This window comes from Leuciscus leuciscus, assembly GCF_965113295.1.
Source record: "Leuciscus leuciscus genome assembly, chromosome: 7".
NCBI lineage: Eukaryota > Metazoa > Chordata > Actinopteri > Cypriniformes > Leuciscidae > Leuciscus > Leuciscus leuciscus.
Genome location: NC_138731.1, coordinates 46,474,732 through 46,496,994, shown reverse-complemented (window position 1 = coordinate 46,496,994; position 22,263 = coordinate 46,474,732). Strand labels below are relative to the sequence as shown.

The following is a 22,263-nucleotide window of genomic DNA, read 5'->3' as shown; positions in this document are numbered from 1 at the left end:
TCCAATGATAACACACACCTGATCTCCAATTTTTTTAACAGCATTTTTTTAGTTTCATAAAAACCTCCACCCGCTCAGGCCCAATATTTGGTGCATAAACATTTATAAGCACAAACACAGTTCCCTTATATTCTATATGCATTAATAATACTCTTCCCTTTACAACTTCTTCTACAACTAAAACATTTACATTTTGAGAATAGTATGGCTACACCAGAACTCAAATTTGTCCCATGGCTTAGCACACATTTCCCTTCCCACCATCTATCCCATTCCGACTCATTTTCTGTATTAGACTGGGTCTCTTGTAAAAAAACAATATCCACCTTCTTAATTCTAAACAATTCTGACACCACTGCCAACTTATTTCCATCCCTACCCCCATTTATATTTAAGGAGCCTGCTCTCAAAAACTCCATAAAAAGGGGAAAATATAAACAGGACAGAAATAGAGTGAAAAGACAAAGAATAGCCGACACCCTGTGTGTTTTAATCATTTTGTGAAGCGTTCGCCTTACTCTTTCTTAACTTCGTTAAGATCTTCCTTAACCGAAATCTTTTCTGCTTGCTAAGAACCTCATGACTAACATTTCTTTGTAACAAAGTCACCGACACTATAAATTTCCCTATGTCTGGGAAGAAATCTTTGACTTCCACAGTCTTTCCAAAAGTTGCATCTAGAAAGTCATTAATTTCTTGCAGTGTATATGTGTCCTCCATGATTTGTGAACCAATATCTGAAATTTCAGAGAAATTATCATCATCTCTCATTTCAGAATCAGTACACATTTCAACACTATTAAACACTTCAGAATCATCAGCTTGAACCATTTCAACATTTATTTTTCCTTTGGTGACATCATCAGCCATCACACTACTTTCCCCCATTTTAGATGCATCATTTTGTTCAACATCATCTTTCTGATCATTACTGTCAATCAAATCAGCATTAACAACATTCCTTTCCCCTGTAATCTGAGTTGGTACCTTCTCATGATTTGCTTCATCAGTATTAATCTGGACAACATTTTGTTCCTGAACATCCTCAGCAGCAGCAGCACTGTGTTCAGCTACCTCCTCCTGCCTATCCTGGACCTGGGCCTTATGTGGGCACGCCATCCGCTTATGCCCAATATCCCCACACTCGAAGCACTTCATGCTACCAGTATTAGCGTAAACCACATACGTTTTTCCCTCGTGACCAACTCTAAACGACACATCCAGCTCTGGCTGATTCAAAAACATAAACACTTGCCTCCTGAAAGACATAACGTGCTTCAAAGCTTCGTTTCTGCATCTCAGTGGAATAGTTCTAATCCCACTTGCAATCTTTCCATATCTCGCTAACGCTCTTTCAATTTCATCATTCTGAATGAAAGGGGGGAACGTTAGACACGGTTATACGGGTCGTTGTACGTCATATGTTTTCATATCCGATTAGTTCTCCAACCACCAGTAACACATCCTCCACCGTCACGCCTTGTGCAGGCACACACCTGACGGCGTGACGGAGCGACACAGGTGACACCACCACCTCCGCGGCCGCGGGGTGAGACGCCATCTCGGTGCCGCCACAAACGTTTCCAAATAAACAAAGTCTTTGTCTCCTTGGTCAAAAAGTATTCCTCTTCTAATACATTTTAATTTATGTGCAATAGAAAATAGAAATACGAAAAAAAAACTCCCGCACTCCCCGTGAAACCCTCACGCACACCCCAAACGCTCCCAGCATGCACTGGAAGAGAGAGAGAGGGAGAGAGAGAGAGAGAGAGAGAGAGAGAGAGAGAGGGGGGGGGAGAGAGAGAGAGAGAGAGAGAGAGGGAGGGAGGGAGAGAGAGAGAGAGAGAGAGAGAGAGAGAGAGAGAGAGAGAGAGGGAGAGGGAGAGGGGGAGAGAGAGAGAGAGAGAGAGAGAGAGGGAGAGGGAGAGGGGGAGAGAGAGAGAGAGAGAGAGAGAGAGGGGGGGGGGAGAGAGAGAGAGAGAGAGAGAGAGAGAGAGAGAGAGAGGGAGGAGAGAGAGAGAGAGAGAGAGAGAGAGGGACGAGTATCTGCTTTACTGCAGGTAACGCTGGTGTTTGGCACACACGCCTGACCCAGATATGTGTGTGTGTGTGTGTGTGTGTGTGTGTGTGTGTGTGTGTGTGTGTGTGTGTGTGTGTGTGTGTGTGTGTGTGTGTGTGTATCTGCTTTACTGCAGGTAACGCTGGTGTTTGGCACACACGCCTGACCCAGATGTGTGTGTGTGTGTGTGTGTGTGTGTGTGTGTGTGTGTGTGTGTGTGTGTGTGTGTGTGTGAGTGTGAGAGAGTGTGAGAGAGTGTGAGTGTGTGTGTGTGAGAGAGAGAGAGAGAGAGACTTTGACTTTAAGATCACTTTATTTACAAAAACATTAAAGATTCAACATTTTTAGTAAAAAAAGAAAACCTTTAAAACCAACTAGAATGAGAGCAATGGATTTTAAAAAACAAAACCAGAAACTCAAGACATATAAAAAAAAAAAAAAAAAAAAAAAAAAAAAAAGTTTTTTCTTTTTTTTCTTACATTTCCTCTACTACAAAACTCACTCATACATAAATTTGAAGACATCCATCAATGTCAACATCACAAATACATTTTTTTATGCCCCATTTACCTCTGAAAACATCCAAATCATTAACCAACTTGTAATAGCTAAACTCTATATTTATACGGGATTTTATTAACCCCTGTAACACTGAAACCACATCAATTGATCCACCATCATTCAATTTTCTTTTTCGGGACAACCAGATTGCCATTTTGGCTTGCCCAAATAAGCAATTTAATAAAACATGAACTTCCTTTTTTTTCTTGCTGTATTTAGGCCCATAAATAAAAAACATAGGCATAAAAAACTTCCCCAAGGGTCAGACACCACTCTTCTAATTTGTTAAATAATGGCTCTAGCCTAAAACAATCAAAAAACAAATGAAAAACTGTTTCCTGCATCCCACAGAATGGACAGCCCTCCCCTACCTGTGGGTCAAGGTGTGCTCTGTGTCTGTTTGTGGCTATTATCCCATGCACAATCCTCCACTGAAGGTCTCCGGACCTTTTCTCTATAGGAGTCTTGTACAGGGACCTCCAGCAGCCTTTAGGGGAAGCGCCTGGCCCAAAAAACTCCTGCCACTTTGACCCTCTCACACTCTCAAGCGATTGCAGATGTGACACTTTCACACACAGTACATAAAAAGCTTTTTTCCCAGTGTTACTAAAAAGTTCCAACTGGGGGGTCTTAAAAGAAAGCAGGCCTCCCTCAGTCTCTTGCCATATTCCAGTTTCTGCTGAAAAAGCCAGTTCTGGGAAAGTAGAGGTTTCCTACTCCCCACCAGATGACTCTAAAACCAGTCTATATTCCTGGGGCAAAAACTCCCGTATTTGAGTCAGCATTCTCTCCACCACTCGAACTGATCTAATATCCAGTTTTTGAGCCAAATTTTCAGCAGATATCCACCCATCCTCAGAGATCAAAAGTCCAACTTTTGTAATGTTTGCAGACCATAAAGCTCTTCTGAGGGAGACTGAGTTAAAAATGTCCAAAGCCAGTGCCGGGTTTAAGAGCAGAGGTTCTTCCCTCATCCACAGGTCCAGTGCACCATTTGGCTCCCGAGATATTTTTAAAAGTGTCCATGCTCTCAGTACTGACCGGTAGAAAGGTGTCAATCCTGTTAAGTCCAACTTGTTGATGTCCATGAGAAAAAGGTGTCGGTCTAGCCCCATGTTACCAGCTCTCCTCAGAAGGGAACAGGCCACCTCAGCCCAGCTCACATGCTCCCCGTAGAGTAGTCTCCGAGCTGCCTGGAGCCTGAAGGCTCGGATTCTGGAACTGATGTCGACCAGCCCCTGTCCTCCTTCCTGAATAGGCAGATACAGTACTGGCGCCCTCAGCCAGTGCTGTCCCGACCAGAAAAAGTCCACCAGGTTTTTCTGGATTTCCCTTACTAGTTCCTCTGGAGGCTCTAGAATCATCATCCTGTGCCATAACGATGAAGCCACTAGATTATTGCAGACCAGGACCCTCCCCCTGTAGGACAGCCGAGGCAGCAACCATTTCCAGTGAGACAACCGAGCACACACTTTCTCCACTAAGCCCTCCCAGTTTTTCCATTTATATTCATCTACTCCTAAAAACACCCCAAGATATTTAAAACCTGTTCTCCCCCACTGTAATCCACTAGGAAGTGCTGGACTATTCAGACCAAGACCACACCAAAGAGCCTCACTTTTACCCCAGTTAACTTTAGCCGAAGATGCCTTCCCGTAACATTCTAGAGCTCCTTTTAAAGATTGAACCTCACTCTGACCACTAATTAACACTGTAATGTCATCTGCATATGCAGAGAGTTTAGTAGGTTCTTTAAAAACCAGTGTACTAACATTTAAACCAGTGAGCTGTCTTCTTAATCTACATAACAGAGGCTCAATAGCTATGCTGTACAGCTGACCCGAGAGAGGACACCCTTGCCGAATACCTCTGTGGATCTTCACAGGAGTACTGAGGCCACCAACCATTTTAACCATACACGTAGCCTCAGTATATAACAGTTTAATCTTAGAGATAAAAACATCCCCAAATCCCAAAGCCTTTAACGTATTAAAAAGATAAGTATGGTCAACTCTGTCAAAAGCTTTTTCCTGATCTAATGACAGAAACCCAATATTAATATTATTTTGAAAAGCAAAATCAAGCATGTCCCGTACCAAATGCAAATTATCTGTGATGGATCGATCTTTTATACAGTAAGACTGGTCTTTGTGTATGATTTCATACAATACAGTATTTAGCCTGTTGGCCAGACATTTAGAAAATACTTTGTATTCGGAGCATAAAATTGCTACAGGCCTCCAGTTCTTTAATAGCGTTAAATCGCCCTTTTTTGGGAGTAGTGTTAAAACAGCCCGCCGACAGCTTGTGGGAAGGATTCCTTCTGTAATGCAGTTTTGCAAAACCTCAAAGTAGTCATGTCCTAAAACAGTCCAAAAGTTCTTATAAAACTCTGCAGGTAATCCATCTAAGCCAGGTGCCCGTCCTGAAGAGAGCCCCATGACTGCAGCGGTGACCTCCTCAAAGGTGAGCTCAGTCTCTAACATCTGTTTGTGCTCTGGAGTTAACACAGGAAGGTCCTGAAGCAGTTCATTTGTGCACTGTTCATCCGAGGCTTCAGCATTAAATAAATCAGAGTAAAAATCCACAGCGATTCTACGCATTGTGACTGGATCAGAGGTTTCTTTTCCATTATTTTCTTTTAAACAGTACATCTGCTTTTCCTGTCCAGCTTTTCTCTCCAAATTAAAAAAATAAGATGTAGGACCATCCATGTCCCTTGTTGTTAAAAAACGGCTCCTTACAAGGGCTCCTTTAACTTTTTCATTTAGAATGAGGCTCAACTGGTTTTTCTTTTCTGTCCACAGCTCTTGTAAATCTGCAGTATCATTAACAGTCATGGTCTTCTCAATGTCAATGATCTCCTTTTCTAGCAACTCTAATGTCTTTTTTAAAACCAAAGAAGAATGGGTTGCATATTGCTGACAGAACCCTTTTATATGAATCTTGCTGATTTCCCACCACTGAATTATACTTTCATATAAACATTTCTCAGTTTTACAGGTTTCCCAAAAAACTCCAAAGTTCTCACAGAAGTACTTATCATCCAGAAGTTTAATGTTAAAATGCCAGTAGTAACTCTTTTGAGCTCTTTTCACCAATGAACACTGTATTGTAATGAGTTTGTGATCAGAAAAGGATACAGGAGTGATAGCTGTGTGTTTAACTCTATTTCTCATATTGTGTGATGTGTAGAACCTGTCCAATCGTGCCCCAGAAATCCTACCATTACTAAATTTTACCCATGTATATTGTTGTGCTGATAGATTGTGTTCCCTCCATACATCTGATAAATTTAGTTTTTTTATCACATTGGCTAAACCTGCAGCTGACTGTGCGTGAGGTTCTTCTCCATTCCTGTCTTTTGTGAAATCTAAAGTGCAGTTCCAATCTCCTCCTAATATTATTAAATCCCCATCCTGCTGTTGGCTTAAAATTTTCTCCAGTTTGTTAAAAAACTGCAACCTATCTGGTCCTAAATTAGGAGCATAAATATTTATGAACACAAAAACAAGATTTCTAATTTCAGCTCGAATAAGTAATAATCTCCCTGGTTCTACCTCATTTTTTAATAAAATGTTTGCATTAAGACCAGAGGAAAAAAGCACAGCCAATCCAGCACTAAGATTAGTCCCATGACTGAGAAACTTCTCTCCTTCCCACCACAAACCCCAGTCAACCTCATTACTTCATGTCTTCATTACTTCATGGGGCAGTCATGGCCTAGTGGTTAGGGAGTTGATCTGGTGACCTAAAGGTTGCTGGTTCGATTCCAGAGCCGGTGGGAAATGACTGAGGTGCCCATGAGCAAGGCACCTAACCCCTAATCGCTCCCCGGGCGCCACACAAGGCTGCTCTGGGTGTGTGTATCCACGTTTGCAGTGTGTGTGTGTGTTAACTACTCACTACTCTGCTCCTAATGTGTGTGCATTAACTTGGATGGGTTAAATGCAGAGGTCAAATTCCAAGTATGGGTTACCATACTTGGCTGTCACGTGTCACTTTCACTTTCACTTTCACTTACTTTGGTCACTATGGGTCTCCTGCAAAAATACAACACTGAGATCTTTCAGGCGTATAGTTTCTGAAAGTAACCAATTTTTCTTCCCATCCCTCATCCCATTTACATTTAGGGAACCCACCCGTAAGGTCTCCATAAGGAAGGGAGAGAGAAAAAGAAAGCAGTAAAGAAAAGAGAAATTAACAGTCATAATTATTTAGCTTTCCCCCTCGCTTTTCCTGCTTTCTTACCTACTCTTAAATTAGTTATATGTTTCTTTAAACGAAACCTCTTTTGTTGTGAAAGCTCTTCATAGTTGCTCATTTTTCTAGCCCACATTACAGAAGAAATAAACTTTTCCACATCAGGGAAGTAGTCAGCTATTTCAACTCCGGGTTTTCCTTTTGTTTTGTCAAGAAAAGAGTTGATTTGTTCAACAGTATACATATCTTTTACAACCTCTGACCACTGCTCATCATCTTTCATTCCATCATTACTACACTGAGATAAATCTTCCATCTCATCATCCATGGTTTCCTCTTCACCTTCTACCTGTACTGTATCATTACTCTGACACACAACCTCAGCATCAGCTTGAGTCTCACTCTTATCAACAACATTAGACGCACACACTGATTTATCAGAAACATAACTGCAGCCAGGTTGTTCCTCACTCACAATATTTACATTATTTTCACTCACCTCCTGCTGTCCCTGCTCTTCCTCTGTAATGACTTTATCCTGCTCCTCTGCGTTCCGTGTTCCCGTGTTATTTGCTGATTGATCAATGTTATTTGCGTGAGATGTAGACTCGCGCTGTTCGTCTCTGTGTGGACATGCGAAGCGCTTATGGCCCAGATCTCCACAATCAAAACAGCGTAGACTGTCAGTAGTGGCATAAACCATGAAAGAATTCCCACTTTGAATGACACGGAAAGAGACTTCCAAAGTTCGCTCTGGTGAATTTAAAAACATGTAAACCTGGCGTCTAAACGAAAGGACGTGCTTTAACGCAGTGTTTTTACACCCTAAGGGAATCATTCGGACGGGACCCGCGATTTTACCAAATCTTTGCAACTCTTTAGTGATAACATCATTAGATACAAAGGGCGGGACATTTGAAATGGTGACTTTAGTTGCTGGAGCGGATAGCGGGGTTACCGGAACATATGCTTCCTTCACCCATATAGCCTACCACTGACAGTCAGCTGATTAACTAGCGCCTCAGACTTTAAAAACACAACAACTGCTTTGTTCATCCGAGAGGCCGATACGACATTCTCAAAATCCACCTGCTCTCCTATCACCAGCAGCAGATCCTCCAGTGTCACTCCGGGCTCCGGCACACACCTGCACCCGTTCCGCAGTGACAGTGTTGGCGTTCCCGGCGTGGGAACAGACAGACGCCATTCTGGCGTCTCAGAACGCACACACTGAGAGAAAAAAAAAAATGTGTGAATGTGTGTGTAATGTGTGTGTCTGACCTCAGTGTGTTTCCCTACTGTCCACCACAGTGACCCTCAGTGACGTGTGTGTGTGTGTGTATATGTTAAAACACTGTGGTGTAAAATGTTCACAGATATTATAATTTGTTACACTGTTAATTTGTACAATTAATTTAAGTAGTAGGCTACATTTAGATGTAAGTTATGTTGTAATATTTTATTATTTTGATGTCTTTTTTACAAGCTTTGGCAATATTGTAATATGTACAGTCATGCCAATAAAGCATTTTTGAATTGAATTGAATTGAATTGAGAGAGAGAGAGAGAGAGAGAGAGAGAGAAAGAGAGAGAGAGAGTGAGGGGGAGAGAGAGAGAGAGAGAAAGAGAGAGAGAGAGTGAGGGGGAGAGAGAGAGAGAGAGAGAGAGAGAGAGAGAGAGAGAGAGAGAGAGAAGGTGCAGCTGTTCCAGGAGTGTGAAGTGTGAAGAAAGCCTGATTATCCTCCAGTAGAGTCTGAGTCTGAGAAAGGCTTTGGCCAGTGACCCGACCAGTCACGAGAACGACCCGTAGAGACCCGGAGGAATGCAGAGACCAAACACTCCCCTCACACACACACACACACACACACACACACACACACACAAACACACACACTCCCCCCACCCACCCCACCCCATCTGAGTTCAAATGAGCTTTATTGTAATGACTAATGTACAGTATTGCCAAAGCATTGGCCATTACACGAGCAATGAAGAAAATAATGATTATAGAACACATAAAATAAGAATAAATCAACTACATGAATACATTCTTTATAAACAAGAATAACATTTCTCTGAAATCTCTCTGAAACTGGATCATATGAGTTACGCAGAAAACTCTCTGCTCCTGCAGAAACACTGAGATATGATCTTAAACATTATCTGAAGGAAAGCAATGTAAACTGCGGTCATGGATCTGTTCTATTTTCTCTTGAAGAGTTGAATCCATTGAGGAACAGGCTTTTTCCCTCAGGGTTTTTCCAGGCATTAGTGTCATGTGACGGCCACGGGACGGCCCGAGTAATCCCACCATACAGCGTATAAATCCAGTGATGGGGCAATGAGCATGTCATGTGTGTAAGGACGGCATTATACGCGTGTAATCCTTAAACACACTCTGATTCTGTGTGCTTGTGGTCAGTAATACGCTGTGGGATCTGAAGCTGAAGATATTCCAGAGATGAGGAGATTGCTTGTGTTGGCTCTGTTCTGTCTGGGATGGATAAACCTGACGGAGGCTCAGTTTCCTCGGGTCTGCTGCACCGTTGAGGGAATCATGTCTAAAGAGTGTTGTCCCGCGCTGGGATCCGACCCGGAGAACCGATGTGGAGTTCTGTCGGGTCGGGGAAACTGCAGTGACGTTCACATCGACTCCAGGCCGTGGGGAGGACCGTACAGACTGAGGAACGTCGATGACCGGGAGAAGTGGCCGACCAAGTTCTTCAACCGGACCTGCCGATGCTTTGGTTTGTGTGAAACTAAATCATTTTAATTGTCTGTCAAATTGTAGGACTTGTTAATGACTGTTTACATACTTCTGCATGACATACCTGGATATCAACCTTAAATATATATTATGATATGGATCAAAAGTAATTTTTTTAGGGATTATATATTATATATACACTACCAGTCAAATGTTTTTAAAAGAAGTCTCTTCTGCTCACCAAGGCTGCATTTATTTGATAAAAATTATATATATAAAACAGTAATATTGTGAAATATTTGTTACAATTTAAAACAGTAACAGTGTGAATATATAGTAAAGTGTAATTTATTCAAAGCTGAATTTTCAGCATCATTACTCCAGTCTTCAGTGTCACACGATCCTTCAGAAATAATTCTAATATGATGATTTGATGATGTGAACAATTTTTTTCAGGATTCTTTGATGAATAAAGTCCAAAAGAACAGCATTTATTTGAAACAGAATCTTTTGGACAATAACAATCTTATTGATCCAAAAACCTTTAAATGGTTGATTATATATATATATATATATATATATATATATATATATATATATATATATATATCAAACCTATACTATAAACTTATATATATATAAATAAACTTGTTTAATTATTTTCAGGTATTAAAAAAAAATCCAAAATCAAATGTGTCTGTATTTTGGGCTGGTATTATAAATATGCTCCTAGACATCAGATTATCCGCCATAATGAAGGTGTTCTGTGTCGATCAGGGAACTTCGCTGGCTATAACTGTGGCGAGTGTAAGTTTGGCTGGACCGGGTCGGACTGTGAACAGCGTAAAGCTCCCGTTGTGAGGAAGGACATTCTCTCTCTGAGCGCCGACGAGCTCCAGGAGTTCCTCAGTGTTCTGGACCGGGCCAAAAGCACCGTTCACCCGGAGTATGTGATCGCCACTCAGCACTGGCTGGGTCTGCTGGGACCCAACGGCACCGAGCCCCAGTTCACCAACATCTCCATATATGACCTGTTCGTCTGGCAGCACTACTACTCCGTGCGGGACACGCTGCTAGGTGAGGAACTAACCCTAACTCAAACCCAAACCCAAACCCTAACTACTCCGTCCGGGACACGCTGCTAAGTGAGGAACTAACTAACCCTAACTCGAACCCAAACCCAAACTCTAACTACTCCATCCGGGACACGCTGCCAGGTGAGGAACTAACTAACCTGAACCCGAACCAAAACCCAAACACCACAGTGAGGAACTAACTAACCCTAACTCGAACTCAAACCCAAACCCTAACTACTCCATCTGGGACACGCTGCTAGGTGAGGAACTAACTAACCCTAACTCGAACCCAAACCCGAACCCAAACTCTAACTACTCCGTCCGGGACACGCTGCTAGGTGAGGAACTAACTAACCCAAACCCCACGCTGCTAGGTGAGGAACTAACTAACCCAAACCCCACACTGCTAGGTGAGGAACTAACTAACCCGAACCCAAACCCCATGCTGCTAGGTGAGGAACTAACTAACCCGAACCCAAACCCCACACTGCTAGGTGAGGAACTAACTAACCCGAATACAAACCTGAACCCCACGCTGCTAGGTGAGGAACTAACTAACCCAAACCCAAACCCGAACCCCACGCTGCTAGGTGAGGAACTAACTAACCCAAACCCAACCGCTGGATTAAAACATCAACATTCCTCAAAGAATGAATCAGAAACATTAAAAAACAGAAGGGTGGTTTCATTTCACACCTTTTCATTTTTCTCCATCATTCATAGCCAATATTTTATAGTCACTGTTATGATTTCAGTGACGTAGAAAAAATAAAAGGAATTGTTTATTTGATTACATTTTGAAAGATTAATTCAATTATTCATGTTTTACGCCTTCATTTGATCACCATCGGTTTTGACGATAAATGTTTATTAAATCTCAACTCCAGAAAAAGTAAAACACAGAATTTCTGAAATATTTTACATTTTAAAGGACCCTGTTATTGTAAAATAATAATAATAATTGTTTAAGTTTTATGAAATCAGTTGATTAACCATTAACCAATTGATTGACCATTAAAATGGTCGGGGTAAGGGTTAATTAAAAAAAATTAAATAAAATTGAGTTACTAAAACATTTAAACTGGAGGGGAAAAAAACTGAATTTTTAGAAATACATTTATTTGATTGAGCCCTACTAATGTACGTCTGTACGTGGTGTATGATGTGGTTATGTGATTATGATATTGACCTGTTTCTGCTGGCAGGTCCAGGACGTCCTTTCAAAGCCATCGACTTTTCCCACAAGGGTCCGGCGTTCATCACCTGGCACCGATTCCATCTGCTGAGCCTGGAGAGAGAACTACAGGTCAGAACTACACTAACCCTAACTCCAGGTCATATCTACAGTAATCCTAACTACAGGTCAGATCTACAGTAGTCCTAACTACAGGTCAAAACTACAATAACCCTAACTACAGGTCAGATCTACAATAACCCTAACTCCAGGTCAGAACTACAGTAATCCTAACACCAGGTCAGAACTACAATAATCCTAACTCCAGGTCAAAACTACAGTAATCCTAACTCCAGGTCAAAACTACAGTTATCCCAACTCCAGTTCATATCTACAGTAGTCCTAACTCCAGGTCAGAACTACAGTAATCCTAACTCCAGGTCAAAACTACAGTAATCCTAACTCAAGGTCATATCTACAGTAATCCTAACTACAGGTCAGATCTACAGTAGTCCTAACTCCAGGTCAGAACTACAGTAATCCTAACTCCAGGTCAAAACTACAGTTATCCTAACTCCAGGTCAGAACTACAGTAGTCCTAACTCCAGGTCAAAACTACAGTAATCCTAACTCCAGGTCAGAACTACAGTAATCCTAACTCCAGGTCAAAACTACAGTAATCCTAACTCCAGGTCAGAACTACAATAATCCTAACTCCAGGTCATATCTACAGTAATCCTAACACCAGGTCAGAACTACAGTAATCCTAACTCCAGGTCAAAACTACAGTAATCCTAACTCCAGGTCAGAACTACAGTAATCCTAACTCCAGGTCAAAACTACAGTAATCCTAACTCCAGGTCAGACATAGTAATCCTAACTCCAGATCAGAACTACAGTAATCCTAACTCCAGGTCAGACATAGTAGTCCTAACTCCAGGTCAGAACTACAATAATCCTAACTCCAGGTCAGATCTACAGTAATCCTAACTCCAGGTCAAAACTACAGTAATCCTAACTCCAGGTCAGAACTACAGTAATCCTAACTCCAGGTCAGAACTACAGTAATCCTAACTCCAGGTCAGAACTACAGTAATCCTAACTACAGGTCAGAGCTACAGTAATCCTAACTCCAGGTCAAACATAGTAATCCTAACTACAGGTCAGAACTACAGTAATCCTAACTCCAGGTAAGAACTACAGTAATCCTAACTACAGGTCAGAACTACAGTAATCCTAACTACAGGTCAGAACTACAGTAACCCTAACTACAGGTCAGATCTACAGTAACCCTAACTACAGGTCAGAACTACAGTAACCCTAACTACAGGTCAGATCTACAGTAATCCTAACTCCAACTACAGTAATCCTAACTACAGGTCAGAGCTACAGTAATCCTAACTACAGGTCAGAACTACAGTAACCCTAACTACAGGTCAGAACTACAGTAATCCTAGCTCCAGGTCAGAACTACAGTAACCCTAACTACAGGTCAGATGTACAGTAACCCTAACTCCAGGTCATAACTACAGTAATCCTAGCTCCAGGTCAGAACTACAGTAACCCTAACTACAGGTCAGATGTACAGTAACCCTAACTACAGGTCAGATCTACAGTAATCCTAACTCCAGGTCAGAACTACAGTAATCCTAACTCCAGGTCAGAACTACAGTAATCCTAACTCCAGGTCAGACATAGTAATCCTAACTCCAGGTCAGAACTACAGTAACCCTAACTACAGGTCAGAACTACAGTAACCCTAACTACAGGTCAGATCTACAGTAATCCTAACTATAGGTCATATCTACAGTAATCCTAACACCAGGTCAGAACTACAGTAATCCTAACTCCAGGTCAGAACTACAATAATCCTAACTCCAGGTCAAAACTACAGTAATCCTAACTCCAGGTCAGAACTACAGTAATCCTAACTCCAGGTCAGAACTACAATAATCCTAACTCCAGGTCATATCTACAGTAATCCTAACACCAGGTCAGAACTACAATAATCCTAACTGCAGGTCAGAACTACAGTAATCCTAAGTACAGGTCAGATCTCGGACTCGGGTCATTACATACAACGACATTACATGTCACTGCACTTGCCCACCAGGCTATCGGCGCCAACTCAGTTTTATTAATTTGACCAACTATATATTTTTAAGTTATAATGACTTACAATCAAATTGATCATTGAAGCACATTTTACAAGAAAATACTATTTTATTCTTCCAACTTCAAAATTCCACGTTTAATTCAATGCATTACTTGCCGAAACTGTTTAATTAATTGTGAAATTTACAAGCAATTTCTGAGTGTAAATTGTTTCAACACCCAGTTTTTTTTCAGAGTACTTAAAAATGTAGGCAGCAACAGAACTGAAGTTTTAAAGTCAAACTAGGTGCATTTTTTAAACACTATTGTGCCTTCATGAGTATGTTTAAATTTAAACTTTTATTCTGAGAAATATTAGCTAGAATCTAGATTCCTCTTGGGTGAATCCAGCAGTAAGACAAAAGGAACTGGTGTTTTCTTGCCTTCTCAGAAGCTCACGGGTAACGAGAACTTTGCTGTGCCGTACTGGAGGTTTGCGACGGGTCGTCAGGAGTGTGACGTGTGCACAGACGCTCTGCTGGGAGGACCACACCCCGGGGACCCGTCCCGAATCAGCCCCGGATCACGCTTCTCACGCTGGCCCGTGGTGTGCGACAGGTGCGTCTCAGAGGATAACCAGTCAAACCACTCAACTCTGCTGTTAGAGACATGATCAGATGTTTCACGTCTGTGACACGGCCTTTTGGAGGCACTTAAAAGTGTGAAACGGACTTACAATCTGGAGTAGAAGATCAATCCAGAAGATACAATCTGGATTATTAAGAAAATACTCAACTCAACTCAACTCAACTTTTATTTATAAAGCACTTTCAAAACCATTAGAATGGACCAAAGTGCTGTCCATAAGTAGGCTAATCAATAACTCTGAAATACATACAAAACATTAAGTTACATTAAAACAGGACACAAGCGAATCAAACAACAAATTACTCACAGTTCTCAGACCTGATCAAATAAATGGTTCCACTTTATTTCGATAGTCCACTTTGGACATTCTACTGACTATCAGTAACTTTGCAACTACATGTCAACTAACTCTCATTAGAGTATTAGTAGACTGTCTACTTTTCCCTACTTTTATTGTTTTTAAATATTTCTGTGTAGCTTTATTTATTTTTCAGTTTTAGTAATTGTAACTTAATTGCTGATGCAACAAGTCAATTTTTTTCATCTAATATTTATATATTATTTCAGCTTTAGTTCAATGACTGAAACTGTGTTTCGTACACAATGACACTGAAACTTCAGAAGATGAATTTGATCCAATCAACAATGATTAATGACTCAAAATATATGCTTTAACCTCTCAGTTACACACACAATGGCATTCAGACAATTATGCATACAATAAAGAAAGTTGGGGACACTTAATATTCATCAATATTATTGATCTCCTGCATTGACAGCATTATATGAGAACTGAACTGAGCTGGACGATGACATCACTGTTTTCTCCAGAGTGGCGTTATATATAAATGAACTATTTTCTTCTAGACAAACTTTGTTGCATTATTTTGTTGAAACTATCTGTATTGTAAAAAGCGTTATAAAAGTAAAGGTGACTTGACTTTACAAAATGCTCATCCAAAACAATTCCAGTAGGAGTCGTCTGTCATGATTAAATAAAACCACTTTTAAAGACAGAAAAAGGCTTTCTTTTCCTACAACATGACTGACTCCTGGGTTAGGTAAGCCGAACACGATCTCATGACAGTATCTATAGCACAAATTGTATTTATCGTGCAATTAATACGCAAAAAAATTGTTTTTACGTGCATATGATACGCACTGTAAACCCCTTGGTTAGGATTAGTGGTGTGGAGTACGTGCATATTACACGCCATAAAGTGCGTATCATATGCACGCGTATACAAAATTTGTTTTTTCTTTTTCGTATAAATTGCACAATAAATACAATTGGTGCTAAAGATACGCACTTTCATGAGATCGCGGTGGAAGAGCCCTTACTTCTCAGTAGAATGCTGCTCCAGACTCTCGTCCTGACGTTCTTCATCTTCTTCTTCCTCCAGTCTGGACGAGTATAACCGTCTGGTGACCCTGTGCAACGGCACTAGCGAGGGAACACTACGCAGGGGACTCACACAGGGCACGAATGTGACTCTCCCAACCATGAGTGACGTCAGAAGCTGCCTGAACCTGCGAGAGTTCGACAGCCCACCGTACTTCACCAACTCCAGCTTCAGCTTCAGGTGATCCCGCAAACAGACACTATTCTGTCTCTCCACCATATTAGTGATTTTCAACCAAAATCTTTACCACAATACGAGCAGGGGAGAGCGGGGCACACACTAACACGGGGCTAGTTGTCACACACTTGTTTTAAATACTGCATGACAAAACTAAAGTATAACTAGTTGCCATATCAACACTATTTAAAGAAAAAAATACACTGAAATCTTTGGATGATATGACTGAACATTTAACTATAGCAAAAGTACATTTCTTTGGGGCATGTTGTCACAACTATGATATTCTATTCTATACTTTTATGAATACTATTGAGAAACCATGAGAAGAAGGTGAATATAGAATGAGAGTCCATGTTCAGAAATTACTCATTATTATTATGTTTTGAATGCAGTATAGCTGTGTTTTGCGGTGTGTTTGTTGTCAAACTCAAAAATAACTTTATTTTTAATGATTAAAAATGCCATTGTTTTATATGAAAAAGTTATTTACTGTATTTTATTCAGAAAATATTTTAGTTTGTCTTGTATCATTTTTGATTAGATCATATAACATTTGAATCAGTCATATGGTCATGTTATAATGAACCTATGGGGCATGTTGTCACATTTCACTTCCACTCTTTCAAGGAAAATCAAGAAAAAAAGTATATAATGTATTAATGAAACAAAACCACATAATTGTACTAGACGTGTGAAATTAAAGCAGGAAATAATAAATACTCTGAACCGTAAGTATTTTTGCACAAACTGCTCTGAAGAACCGCCGCAGGGCCAGTGTCCGAACCATCGCCACTTTCCCAGTTCACAACTTCAAGTCTGGGGTCAGCAGCGTGAGTGTAAGGTTTACCAGGCACAAAAGGGTAGTGTGGGAGAAAGTAAGCTTTTCAAAGAAGCATTCAGAACACCACACGCTGGTGACCCCTGCTGGTCAGAACAGGGAAATGCAACAAAAACTCAGGCCAAACATGCATAAAACAACCTGTGACAAACCCATTGCAAACCCTAATGTTCTCTCTCTGCAGGAACGCTCTGGAGGGATTCGACCGGTCTGACGGTGAACTGGACTCTTCGGTCTCGAACCTTCATAACCTTGTGCATCAGTTCCTCAGCGGGACCAGCGCTCAGTCCCACTCCGCTGCCAACGACCCCATATTCCTGGTAATACAACAATCCCATTCAATTATCACAGCGACCCCATATTCCTGGTAATACAACAATCCCATTCAATTATCACAGCGACCCCATATTCCTGGTAATACAACAATCCCATTCAATTATCACAGCGACCCCATATTCCTGGTAATACAACAATCCCATTCAATTATCACAGCGACCCCATATTCCTGGTAATACAACAATCCCATTCAATTATCACAGCGACCCCATATTCCTGGTAATACAACAATCACACTCAATAATCACATTCAGTCTGTCTGAACTCTGATCCTGATCCAGACACTCGTTCTCTTACGCAGAGGTGGAAAGAGTTCCTGATAACCACACTTGAGTAAAAGTCTTAGAGTATCTGATTTTAACAGTACTTAAGTATTAGACTCAAACTGAACGTAGGCTCAGAGATGAACTAGTCCTCAACACCAAAGAGACATGCAAAGAGTCAAGACACAGTTGATTCGTGAGGAGAGCGATCACTTTTATTTTCTAAAATCTAAATAAAACTGAACACCTCAATATTGCAATAAATCAAGGTCAACACAACAGCCTCTGAAACGTCTCTGTGAAGCTCAAGTGCACAAAAGTAAACCAATATCCTTCAAAAAAGAATCTTCAATATAACGGATAAATAAAATACTGTCAAGTAAAATGAAATAGTCAAAGCGTACTTGGTTTCGGCCTCATCTCATGTATGAAACACTGCGATTGAGCAACTCATGCACTCGCATCACGTAACGCAGCGAGTTTGGGTGAGAACGGGCGAATCACACAGATATAGTTCCTTCAAAGCCCTTAGACGACTTCTGTATAGCAGTGATGAACTGCAGCAGGGTCAGGTGTGTAACCACAGAATATAACGAGTGATTGCATTACTCTTCACAAATGTATTAGAGCAAAAAGTACATATACTTGTTCAAAAGTGTAGTCCAGTAGAGAGTAAAAGTTGCTGATATCTTTTGATACTCAGTCCAACTATAAAGATCGTTAAGTACAGTAACTCATTACCGTGACTCACTCCGGCCCACAGGTGCTGCACTCCTTCACCGACGCCATCTTTGAGGAGTGGATGAGGCGTTCCCGGGAGAACGCCAGCTTCCCGGATGAGATGGCCCCGATCGGACACAACCGGCATTACAACATGGTTCCCTTCTTCCCCCCCGTGACCAACGAGGAGATCTACGTGGCGTCTGAAGCGCTGGGATACTCCTACGCCATCGACCTCGAAGGTAATCGTGATGTTTGCACACAGTCTGTTATCATATTCATCAGGAGATGTGCATTCTGTCATTATTAATGTCGGCTCAAACTCATATGCTGATATTTTGGAAGAACAGTTCATACTGACCTCGACTGTCCAGCTACAGATAAGACCAATAACCTCATGAAAACACTGTAACGATGATGATTAATGAGCTCATAATCATAATCATGCATTTAAAATAACAGAAACTGGTGTGGGTCGACATGAGGGGAATAAATAACGACAGAACTTTCATTAAGAACTATTCGTTCAAACTATTTGAGGGAACATTAATTCTGAATCAGCAAGATATGATGTGCACCGTCAAACATGTTGTACAATTAAGAGTTGTAATAATTTCAGCTTTGCTGAGCAGAAGAGACTGAACAATCCTAATGATTCCAGAGTTTGACGGCTTGCGTGTGTGTGTGTGTGTGTGTGTGTGTGTTCCTCCAGACACAGACAGTGGACCTGCAGTGATCGTGTTGGGTTGTTCACTGGGAGGAATCTTCCTCGGGATTCTTCTTCTGCTTCTGTACGTCCAGCGGAGGAGAAAACGCCAGTTCCAGCCGCTCCTCAACGCAGAGTTCACCAACACTAAATACACGGAGGAGGCTTAACACACACATACACACACACACATGCACACACACACACACACACACACGCACACACACACACACACACACACACACACACACACACACACACACACTCACACACACACGCACACACACATCATATTAGAGTGATTTGTGAAGGATCATGTGACACTGAAGACTGGAGTAATGATGCTGAAAATTCAGCTTTGATCACAGGAATAAATTACACTTTACTATATATTCACATAGAAAACAGATGATTTACATAAAAATAATATTTCATAATTTTTACTGAAATGTTTGATCAAATAAACGCAGCTTTGATGAGCAGAAGAGACTCTTTCAGGAACATTGAAAAATCTCACCGACCTCAAACTCTTGAACAATACCGTGAATCTTTGATTAATCAAAAAAGAAAATAGTGAAAAATCAGAAATTAAACTTTAAAGATGTGTATCGTGTTTTTTAATAAAGGTTTAATTATTTACTGTATATGTCATTTTCTACATTACAGGGTTAGGGTTATTGCTGTTTGCTTTATTATGGTAAAGGTCATATTTCTGTGCCACTGGTTTTAAAGTTCATAGAAATGTGAGATATAAGCGTCATAAACTCTTTCCAGCCGTTCGTGCGACTCGAGTCTGCAGTCATGTGATGTTTTATGTAAAGAACAGGTTAAAAGATCTCGGTCATGTGACCCATCACACAGAAAACGTCTCAGGTTACGACTGTAACCCTATTTTCCTGAGAATGGAACTCGCGATGCGTCAGTGACGCTTTGGGAACGCTCCTGCGTGATTGCGTCTGAAGCACCTATGTCAACTAGTCCAATGGCGAGAGTGGGCGTCACGGGCGGGTGACGTGACGACCAGGAAAGGATAAAGGACATCCGGTTTAGGACCTCGCCAGCTTCGAAAAGGGCCGAAGCAAGTCGATCACAGGGATGTAGGAAGTATGGCAAAGTGATGCATCGTCTCGTTCCCTTCTCAGGGAACTAGGGTTACAGTCGTAACCTGAGACCAGTGGCGGATTTAGCAAATTGGGGGCCCAAGGCGAAAGTATGTATGGGGGCCCCCCATTCGATCTTTAAAAGAGAACGAAAAAAAAATGTACCGACTGAATGGTGGATAGGCATGTAAAGCTAATCTATGGGGTAGTAAAGGTTGGAGAGGAGAAAAAAAAAAGTACCCTTTAAACCCTGCATACATTTCTTTACTCCAAAATGAAGATGGAAAGCAGAGAACACACAAAGTGTAGCACTAGACAAACTAATAGTCACGATGGAACCCAACAGAGAATAAGGTTTCAGATAACACCTGTGTTACAACAAGTGTATTGTGATGTCAAAACATTTTAGTAACTAAACAGAAACATGTTACAATGTTTACATGGTACAATTTCTGGTAAGCTACGTTTTTTTATTATTGCTTGACACAAATTTCACGATTTCAATTCAATTCTTGTGATTTGATTCAATATTGACTCATTTGGATAAATACAACAGGCTTCTGTTGAGAATGCCATTCCGGTCCCCAATCTTTCTGAGGGGGAGCACAGGAAATTACACTCTGCCCGTACAATGAGTTTGTTAATGGCTAGGGCTGCTCCGCCCAGCAGCCCCATTTACAAAGTTATAAACTCCAAACTCATTGTACACAGGAGATTGAGATGTAGAATCTTCAATTCCCTTAACTCGATGCTCCGCACATCCATCTCCTTGGAGGTGGACAGCTGTAGCACCAAATTATACCATTTAATTACTCAAAATTAAATGTAGTAAAAAATCAACCAGACAAGTTAATATAGTCTGGATGAAAGGCTGAATATATATTTATATATATATAGGCTTATATATAAAAAATTGTTTCAACATGCAATAAAATAATCATAAATTCATAGCTTGCAATACACTATGTATCTCTCTTAATGAATGCATTGCATTTGCATAACCACTGGATTCTTATTGCAGTCTTTTTTTAAATAAACAGTAGCATGGGGAAGCTCCCGATAGTGCACACACGTCGGTAATTTTCATGAATGAGCGTAGCCCGTCCACTATTATTCTTAATGCAGATGTGGCAGAGAGGGGGACACTAGGACCTGGGGAAGAATTGTGTGAGGCATGACTGGTAAGGGTGCTAGAATTAATTGTCACACAAATTAGACCAGGTGAAACAACTTATTTAAAGTAAGCCAAACGATCAGAAGATGAGAAGGTGAACGGGAAGCTGGGCTCTTTGTTTGTTCAGGGGCAAGCTGATTCAGTGCATAACGCAAACTGCTAAAACAAGGTAGTAACTGTTTTTATGGTTTTGGTTAGTATTTTATAAGAATAATGTTATGATCCTTGTTTGTTTGCATTGTCACACAAATTAGACCAGGTGATACAACTTATTTAAAGTAAACCAAACGATCAGAAGATGAGAAGGTGAACGGGAAGCTGGGCTCTTTGTTTGTTCAGGGGCAAGCTGATTCAGTGCATAACGCAAACTGCTAAAACAAGCATTTTGATTCGTCATGAGCGGGGCTGATGACTAATATATCATTGGAAAGCACAAGCTACTAAAACAAGGACTGGCACCGATTGTTATCTGTTTAATTTAGAGCTTTGTTTCTTATTTGTTATTTAATATGAGGTTTTAATAAGTCTTGAACTCAAGTGAAACAGTGTTTTTTAAGTGTGACAAACGAATGTCGAGTGAGTCCCTCTTTGTTGACATTTGTGGGGAACCAATGACATAGCATTGTGCTCATGAGAATGAGGAATTGCTGAGTTGTTCGTTAAATGTGTTTTTGTTTGTTTAGGTTTTCCCAGGCGGTTGCACTCGAGGGACAGTGGGCGCACGTGTGGTGTTTACTTTTATTGGATGCAGTGGTTTGGTGTGAGGGTGTCACATATAGGTAAATGCTGTGGTGATGTAATGGTTTGTTTTGAGTATTAAGTTTTCACTCCACTTGTACCTCTGTGTACTGCCTGGGTTGGTTTATTTTATTCTTTTTTTATTATATGTTTTTATGCCTATAAGGGACTTGTGAAATAAAACTGCTCTGTAAAAGCGTTTATACCTAAAGTCCTGACTGCTGGTTTATTCTATATACATGATTTACCTGTGAGCTCATTAAGTGGGCAAGGTTACAATCTG

The 22,263-nt window shown here is 40.9% G+C and overlaps 1 protein-coding gene and 1 long non-coding RNA gene across 2 annotated transcripts; both read left to right on the top strand.

The window, feature by feature from the left end:
• Positions 1–9,149: 9,149 nt before the first annotated feature.
• On the top strand, positions 9,150–19,229 carry dct (dopachrome tautomerase). Its single transcript, XM_082176007.1, has 8 exons — positions 9,150–9,570; positions 10,308–10,607; positions 11,812–11,912; positions 14,326–14,492; positions 15,926–16,105; positions 17,128–17,263; positions 18,306–18,504; positions 18,975–19,229. The coding sequence occupies exons 1-8, from the start codon at positions 9,285–9,287 to the stop codon at positions 19,136–19,138; spliced, it is 1,533 nt and encodes a 510-aa protein (XP_082032133.1). The 5' UTR covers positions 9,150–9,284; the 3' UTR covers positions 19,139–19,229.
• Positions 19,230–21,186: 1,957 nt separating this feature from the next.
• Positions 21,187–22,263, top strand: LOC309503868. Its single transcript, XR_014207909.1, has 2 exons — positions 21,187–21,411; positions 21,497–22,263. It is a non-coding gene; the product is annotated as an uncharacterized lncRNA (long non-coding RNA).

Coding starts and splice junctions, on each gene's coding strand:
- dct (XM_082176007.1), top strand. CDS start 9,285: ATGAGGAGATTGCTTGTGTTGGCTCTGTTCTGTCTGGGATGGATAAAC. Junction 11,913..14,325: donor GCCTGGAGAGAGAACTACAG/GTCAGAACTACA, acceptor TTGCCTTCTCAG/AAGCTCACGGGTAACGAGAA. Junction 14,493..15,925: donor TGGCCCGTGGTGTGCGACAG/GTGCGTCTCAGA, acceptor TTCTTCCTCCAG/TCTGGACGAGTATAACCGTC.